This window comes from Helianthus annuus, chromosome 3 (genome assembly GCF_002127325.2).
Source record: "Helianthus annuus cultivar XRQ/B chromosome 3, HanXRQr2.0-SUNRISE, whole genome shotgun sequence".
Classification (NCBI taxonomy): Eukaryota; Viridiplantae; Streptophyta; class Magnoliopsida; order Asterales; family Asteraceae; genus Helianthus; species Helianthus annuus.
Window position 1 is genome coordinate 149,027,511 of NC_035435.2, and position 8,725 is coordinate 149,036,235.

General features: G+C 35.9%; 1 protein-coding gene across 2 annotated transcripts; it reads right to left on the minus strand.

Annotated features, from left to right (window-relative positions):
- Positions 1–5,267: 5,267 nt before the first annotated feature.
- LOC110930013 (probable protein phosphatase 2C 40) lies at positions 5,268–8,725 on the minus strand. Of its 2 annotated transcripts, none has more exons than XM_022173220.2 (4): positions 8,380–8,725; positions 6,460–7,496; positions 5,785–6,049; positions 5,268–5,547 (listed from the first exon to the last, which is right to left on the minus strand). In XM_022173220.2, the coding sequence occupies exons 2-4, from the start codon at positions 7,486–7,488 to the stop codon at positions 5,420–5,422; spliced, it is 1,422 nt and encodes a 473-aa protein (XP_022028912.1). In that variant the 5' UTR covers positions 7,489–7,496; positions 8,380–8,725; the 3' UTR covers positions 5,268–5,419. The 2 variants fall into 2 exon arrangements, with proteins under 2 accessions (XP_022028912.1, XP_022028911.1); XM_022173219.2 differs by having other exon boundaries at positions 6,460–7,494; positions 8,377–8,725.

Here is an 8,725-nt window from a genome sequence, read left to right on the forward strand (position 1 = left end):
AGAATTCTTAGAGAGATATCTGAAGTATTATCATGACTCATTGATTTGATTTATATAATACTTACAGAAGTTTTGATTTATTTCAAAACAGTTATTATTAATCCTCGATTGGATTTCTAATAACATATTGACAAGTTTTTACGATGGTTTAAACAAGATTACGATGTAAGGCATAAAAATGACTTAGTAATAATCATATTGCCATATACAAACCTATTTTGTCATGAGTTTTCACAATTAAGATTATGTATTGCAATACTAAATTTTTGCCATTTTTTGGCTTCAAGATTTATTTTCGATTGACAGCTCTCGTAGCCGTTAAAGTATTGCAATACCAAATGTTCTTGCCATTTACTTGGCTAATAAAACCTATGTATTCGCCGGCATTTTATGATGACTGTTTTTCACATATGTTTCAGGTTTTCGACTGTTTCAAGCATGCAACGCATAGGACTGCATTCGGGCCTTAGACTTCTAAAACAAAAGAACAATTACATGTATTCCTTGTTTGTAAAACGATGTTAATGATATTGAAACAATTTAGTACCAGTAGTTGTGAGCAATTTGTAACGTGACTCCCCGATATTTCCGCCGCGTGTTGTTATATTACGCGATTGGGGTGTTACAGATTGGTATCAGAGCACTGGTTATAGGGAATTAGGTTATTAGCATGCCCTGAACCTAGTCTATAACCTTCCTAGGACCCAAACGTGAGTAGACTTAGGAACTCTTTCCTAATCCCCATCCTTAGTCGTGCCACAACTGCTCTATGATTTACGAATCATCTAACCTTAGATGATTTATCCTGAACCTTAGGCTTCATGCCTTAGGGTATCCCTCAAAATGTTTTCTCAAAACATTTTCATTGAAATATTTTTTCAAAATGTTTTCTTAAATGTTTTTATCAAAATATTTCGCAAACATTTTTTATCTCAAAAGATTTCTCAAATGTTTTTCTCAAACGTTTTTCATCGAAATCTTGGGTTTTAATAATGTGAACACATGCAATCTGGAAGGGTGGGTGCCTGTACCCCGAGTTTTCTGTCTAAGGCTAGAGTGTTCATAGAAATCCGCATTATCGGAGCAGACACTCTTACCTGGGAACTAGTGATAGAATTCCATCACTCACAAGCATCCAATCAACTCCTGCCATGTCATCAGCCACTATTATATCACTCACAAGCATTTTGTAGTGGCGGTGGTCATCACTAATGATGGAATTCCATCACTCGCAAATTTTTTTAATTTTTATTTTAAAATTAGAAATTAACAATAAAACACTAAAATTATAAATTTCATTAAAATTAAAACATACTAGTTCAATTTAACATACTAGAAATATTTTAGGCTACAATTTAAAAAAAATACTAAAAAAACTCTACTCCTCGTCCGACTCATGAAACTCCAAACCTAAAGAACCTACTAGTTCGATTAAATCGTATCTCAACCGAAAGTGAGTTTTTCATCACGCAAGTCTTGTTGGATATTTTGTGGAACTTGAACTTGTGTAGGAGGATCCGGCACCCAATCCGGAGATATTGCACGCCCGTCTTCTTTGATTATCATATTGTGCAATATGATACATGCATATACTATGCTATGATGGCTTTCTTGTTCATCGCACGAACCGGTCGGTGTAGTATACTCCATCTACCCTTTAAAACACCAAAAGCCCTCTCAACATCTTTTCTTGCCAATTCTTGCAATTTTTTGAACACGATTTCTTTAGCCTTGACATGAAATGAAGGAGCTTTCACAAAAACAGACCATGATGGGTAGATACCATCCACAAGAAAGAAGCCTCGTCTATAATATCGTCCGTTAACATAGAATGGAGAGAAGAATGCAGTACCATCTGTTACGGTTTGAAACAACGGCGACGTGTGAAACACATTGATCTCGTTGTTTGAACCTGGAACACCGAAATACGAATGCCAAGTCCATCAATCATTCGACGCCACCGCTTCTAGTATGATAGTTGGTCTTTTGATGTCACCCCTAACATACGCCCCTCGCAACTCTCTTAGACAATTTTTCCACTCGATATGTGTACAATCGATGCTACCAAGCATCCCTGGAAAATGCCATCTAGCCTCATGTGAGGCGTAAATACGTGAAATGTCGTGGCTCGTCGGTTTACGTAAAAATTCTTTACCATACAACTTAATGACCGCGTTGCAAAAAAATTGCAGACATTCACGGGAAGTTCTGGACGCCATAGCTAGGTATTCATCATATTGAGCGGGAGGGTTACCTGTCGCTAGTTGGCGAATGGCGGACGTGCATTTTTGTATCGCCGTGAAACTTGGTTTGCCCCTCGCATCATAACCTTCTTGAAACCATTCCTCACTTGCTTCGATGTCTCCAACAATCTTTAAAAATAATTCTTTTGGTAAACGAAACCGATCTCTAAAAGTTTCGGCATTGTAGAGCGGATTCTCCACAAATTAATCGTTCATTAACACTTCGTTGGCACGTATACGATCACGATCTACCATCTTCTTCTTTGGGCGGGACGAACTAGTATCAAGTTCATTATACACCGACACAAAATATTTTAGCGTCTCATTGTCGGAAGACGACTCGGTATCGCTATCGCTATCGCTATCCATCGGAAACGTCGAATCCGTAGGAAACTCCATTTGCGAAAAATGTAGATTGTTTGAAATGTGTTTGTGTTTTGGTGTGGGTGAAATGGTTTAAATTGGAGAAGTATATATAAAAGGTTTAAAGGGGTTTTTTTTTAGTATATTACCGTTGAATAACGGTCAAAAAACATAAACAACGTTCAAATTTCAAAAGTTTCAACACGTGATATTATCAACGCGTTAATCTTTTCACGCGTTATGGAGGTGGCGGCGGCGGTGTGCTTCTGATGTTTCACGCGTGATGAGGGTGTCATCACGGACCACCCCTAGTCCCCTAATTAATAGTGGATGATGAATCCATTACAAACAAAAGTGAAAAAAAGTGAGTGAGTGCTCATTGTAACGCCCTGCCTAAATCCAGGCCACGTTACTCGTGTTCAAGATATTTCTAGTTATTTCCCGGCTAATTTAGAAGCATCAACGATCATCCCAGGACACTTCGAGAATATTTGGACCAGCGACATGCTACTAGAACTCTCCAAAACACTCTATAAAATCTGGTCTAAACATGGCAAGTTAGATCTTTCTAGACCAGCCTCGAACAACCTTAAAAAGACAAGATATTTCCAAGGAACATGATAGAAAGATGGTCCAGTAATGATGCTAAAAGAGGGCTCCAGAACAACCCCAAATATGCCACACAATGCTGGATATTTTGGAAGAACTTTCTAGAAATCAAGACAAAAGAGATTATGTATAGAATGCTTTAGATTAGGACCCTTCTAGATCAGATCCAACTAGTATATATAGGTATTAAGGTCCCATTTGAGCCAATGATCTCTAGATCAAGTGGTGGAGGGCTTGCATTTCTTTTGAGAGATGCAGGTTCGACTCCCACTTGGTGCAGAGTGAGGCACTGGTGGGCAATGATAGGAGACCCAGGGAAACCTGGGTTGGATCCTTGAGCCAAACGAGTTTTGCCGGTAATTTCACTGTCGTGCCTACGGGCGGGTGGGTTACCGGGTTTTCCCCGGAATTGGTGGTGGACTCGAGTTACTCTCGGAGTACTCCGTTTGTCCAGTGGGTGCCCCGAGAGTGCTCGGGATTGAGTTTGTTGACCGTTCAAAAAAAAGGGTCCCATTTGAGTTACCCAAGTTAATAAGCACAAAAGCATTGTAGACCTTCCTTAATCTATATAAAGTGGCTTTTCTTGTATACTTGTGAACAAGTAAACAGGGCTGCAAACGAATCAAACATTCAGCAAACAGTTCGTGAACTGTTCGGCGGGAAGTTCGTTTGTGTTCGTTCGTTTAACAAATGAACGAACACGAACAAGAATTTTGTTCGTTTAGTTAAATGAACAAACATTAATAGATGTTGCATTCGTTCATTTATGTTCATGAACCTTCGGTAACATGTTCGTTTATGTTCGGTAGTTTGTTAGGGTTTAAAATTTTTATTTTATATTTAATACTTCAAATTTCTCACTAACAAAACACTTAATAAATTATAGTGTATTGTATATTTAATATATGCTCCTTTTTGTTCATGAACGTTTGTTTCTGTTCATTTGACTTCATTTGTGCTCATGAACGTTTGGTATGCTCGTTTTTTGTTCATTACCTAAAATTAACGAGCAAACACAGACGAATACGAACACGTTCTTTTTCTTAATGATCGAACACAAATAAAAATTCTCGTTCGCTTATTGTTAATGAACAGTAGGTGAACACATTTATTTTCTTAACGAACGGACACGAACATGGCCTTGTTCTGTTTGTGTTCGTTCGATTCATTTGCAGCCGTACAAGTAAATACAAGAATTACCCTTGCATCTTGTAAACCAACTTTCCGTTCAAAGACTTCTACTGCACAACACAACCAAATACAACAGTTTGGCTTAGTTAGATCGTACATCTAAGGCCGCATGTGAGTCAAAAGAATTACTCCGTGACATCGTGCTCACGTGACAGTGTTGACGGTCACTTTTTGTCATGTCATTGGAAAAAAATGAAACTAACAAATAAACTAAGAAGACAAGTTTGATAACTGGTCTGGTTACGTATCCCAAGTTAACCACCTTAGATTCTAGTTTTAGTTTTGATTTGTGCCTCGTAATTTTTATCCGTTGAAGATATGCAAAATGGTGATAATAAGACAATCACAAGTCAATACATAATGCCTCCAGTTCCCTGATGAAAAGAAAATACAAACATTAATATCTGTAAAACTCTATAAGAGACCTGTAATAGGACTCGAATTGATTTCCATATCACGTATCTTATATTTATAGTGCTTGTTTTTTAGAAACAAGTTACTCGTCCATTTTGCCCCACCTCTACTTTAAATCAATTGCAATTAACCAACGGGTCTAGTTCGTCATGATGGTATACCTAAAAGGGCAGGTGTTCTCCCTGATATTTCATTGAGAAAGAATGGTTGCTTTTGCACACACAAAAAGAAGAAAGAACATGATCCTCAAGAATCTATGCTTTGCATACATAAGATCACACAAACAATCGGATAAAATAAAAAAGAATATATTCGTAGAGCTCAATCACCAGCCAAAGCAAAGAAAGTTTGTTCTTTGTATCTAAAGTTCTCATAACTTTAACATATGCTTCATTAAGACCATTAAAAAGTCAAATACAAAGTCTTTTTAAGAATGAAGGGATCATATATAATTGAAAAAGAGAGATTCATATAACCAAATATTTCTAATGTATCAATATCCATAAAGAAACAATAAAGGACTAGACAATACAAAATAATATTGTCAAATGCAAAACTGTACGCAACTAGCTACCACCTAAAACAATAATGGGAACAAACTATATGCAAGTTGAAGCCTTTGAAGTGCGTTTATTTGTACCTAGGATTATAACAATAACGGTTACATCATCATGATATTTTCTTCTCCGGCCAGCAGGGACACTCATCAACTCTTCGGTACTAAAACCTGCAAGACTTGCAATCTTTCATTATTGTATAAGAAAAAAGTAACACAACCCACAAAACTTTTAAAATCCCAACAATATATATTTGTCTTTTGGTAATTTGTGGTCAAAAGTAAAAAAAAAAAAAAAACTTTTCATGTCTTCAAGCCTATTATTAAATTAACTTGCTTGTTCATCTTTAAATGTCTTTCATAATTGAAAAAAAAAATCAGTTTATATAAAGAAACTTATGAATTTACCTGCAGAACAAGCGGCTTTAAGTACAAGTTGCTCCAACAGATATTTTGCCGGATCTCCAAACGGTTTTGTCGATATGTAGGAATGAACAAGTTTCACAGCCTCATCATTTGTGAAGAAATCAAATAAACCATCACTCCCGAGTATTACAAAATGATCAGAGCTTGAGATTTCATGCATATACAGCGATGGTTGTACAGAAACGTATGGAGGACTTAAAAGATTACGAACACGGAGAATACCCATCAAAGCATCATTCAAAACTTTCTGCATAAAATAATAATTAATAAAAAAACGTATGAATTAAAGACCGAATACATGGATGTCTGGATGTGTGTTTAGGAGTGGTTATGTGATATTCAATAATCCGAATAGATATTCAAATGTAGATTTTTAGAAATTAGTAGTTTGGATTCTTCTATTGTTTAAAGTTGTAATGACCAGCAAATATTACACTAAAAAATTAGATAACCAAAAGTAAAATATATTTATCCAAACATAAAAAAATTAATTAGTTGACCCCTAAGTAACTGCATAATCAATATAAGAATTTGATCATGCAAACACTAAAAACTGATCATTACAATTTCAAGTCGCTACAGTCAGATAATCAGTACCCAAACACAAATCCAAACTCCCTCTAAGACCATTTGCATTAAGAAAATATATATTTTTACCTTTTTTAAATAACCAACGCCAAAAGCCCGAGTAACCTTCAATTTCCCTTTGACTCTTCCATGCACAATTGTCTTAGGATCATCAGGATGTTCACTAAGAATTTGGTTTCTTTCCACTTCATTATCAACCGTATGGCTATCCGTTAACTGCACTGCTTTCAATCCCTTAAATTCATCAATCTTTTTTTCGTCATCATCAGTTGCTAAAACTGCCCTACTATCACCTAAATTCATTATATACAATTCCTTCCCTTGAATAAGCCCAACAAGAACACAAGAGCCCACCGAAACTATATCAGGCCTATCCTCCATTTCTTGCTCAACCATGTATAAAAAATCGTTTTCCGCTTGATTAAGAGCACGTTGTAAGCTATCGAGAACTCGGTTTTTAGGCCTCATAGTGTTGCCATCATCAACAAAATAATCAAATTCAATGTCTAATGAATTCAGATTACACCTAATTGTTTCGTAAAACGTGCCCGCTAGAAAATCAGCTGCGTCACGTCCATTAAATCCATCGTAAATCGCACAAAAAAGCCAACCGTTTTCCTCAGAACAAACCGCCTGGACTCTATCTTCGCCAGCGGCACCGCCCGCCACTTGTACTTCGATCGCGTTAAGAAAATCTTCATTTCTTGACGGTGCACTTAAGGGTTTTGATAAAAAGGAATCAAACTCGAGATTTTCAGGGGTTGATGGGCTGCAGCTTAAATTCGACATGCTACTTGGGAAAGAAGATGATAACAAATCTAGTTTTGTGAATGACGGTGAAGATGGTATTCTTCTAAATGATTTTGGAGAGTCTAATGATGGAAGAATTTCAGAGCTAATTAAACCATTGCAAATATTAGTGTTGGCTAATGTTGCATTAGCGCTTATGGCAGCCCCTGAGAGGCAAGAAAATGAACTATTTTTTCGTACGATTTTTTTCCCCGAAGGGATATCGTATCCGTCGGTTGTGTTACATTTGTAGCCAAAACTCACTTCCAGTTCTTCACCAGGATCAAGAATTGAGTTTTCATGCATCATTTCAATCTGAAAATTCAAAAAGAAAGAAAAAACAATTAGCTTCTTTAGCATAAAAAAGCTAAAGACCTAAAGATTTGTAATTTCATAACAAAACCTACAGCAATGACTTAACCTGCTGCATATAGATAGAAGTATCTAGAACACCCTTTAATTACCAAAAAGCATAAGTAAACAAGTTCCAAGACGAAAATCGATATCGTAACGATATTTGGGAAAACTATGTGATTCAGACTGAACTTTTGCCACAAAGCAACTTGGTTGTATTTTTGTTAGATTATGAAACTCAGAAGCCTCAAATTGAATGTAGTAATCTAATAACAATGCAGCCATCAGCAAACAAATACTTACCAATTGAAAAAAATATATATTTACACATTTACAAATATCATAAATATGAAAGGGTCAATAGTTGTGAAAGCCAAATAGGTTTATTAAATCATAAATCATAAATCAATAAAAAAGAGCCTAGGTACAAGTCAAAACTAATATAATCAATAACATAATGCAGCAATCAGAAGCCCAATAAATACCAAATTAAAAAAAAAAAAAAAAAAAAAAAAAAAAAAGACACTACAATCACAAGATCTGACACCCTAAACAGATTCAACACTCACAAACAGATCACATCAAAATGAATGATACAAATAAGCATTTATCAACAAAAAACACTACAATCACCCAATCCCCAACTAATTAAAGCCTCAAGAACAGTGAGATCTAAAAGGGTTTGATCCAATCATCCAAACCCATCACAAAACAAGAAACCCCAAATCAAAAAACATATTTTTACAAACACCCATCAAACAAAACACAAAAAAAATCAAAACTTTCATCAAGAAACACAATAAAAATCAAAACTTTAATCAAGAAAACAAATCTTGAACGTACCTTTTTTGACGAAACCCAAAGAATTCAGCACCAAAAAGAGGGCAAAGACTCAGATTGCAATAAAAAAAGGTATGAAATTGGTGGGTTTTTAACAAAGTTTTTGAAAAGAATCAAAAGATTGGATGGTTGTTACTTGTTAGAAACAGAATAGAGTGAAAGAAAGAGTAAAAAAGAGTATGAAATGGCGGGGAGGGGGATACGGAAAAGGGAGGTCAACACTGAAAAGTGTGTGTGGGATTCATGAAAATAGGTGAATTTGTTAAAAACCATTCATATAAAGGGGATTTGGGCCCACTAATTTCCCACTTGGAGAGGGTTTTTTTCATCTTTTCTGACTGCCAAGAGCCAA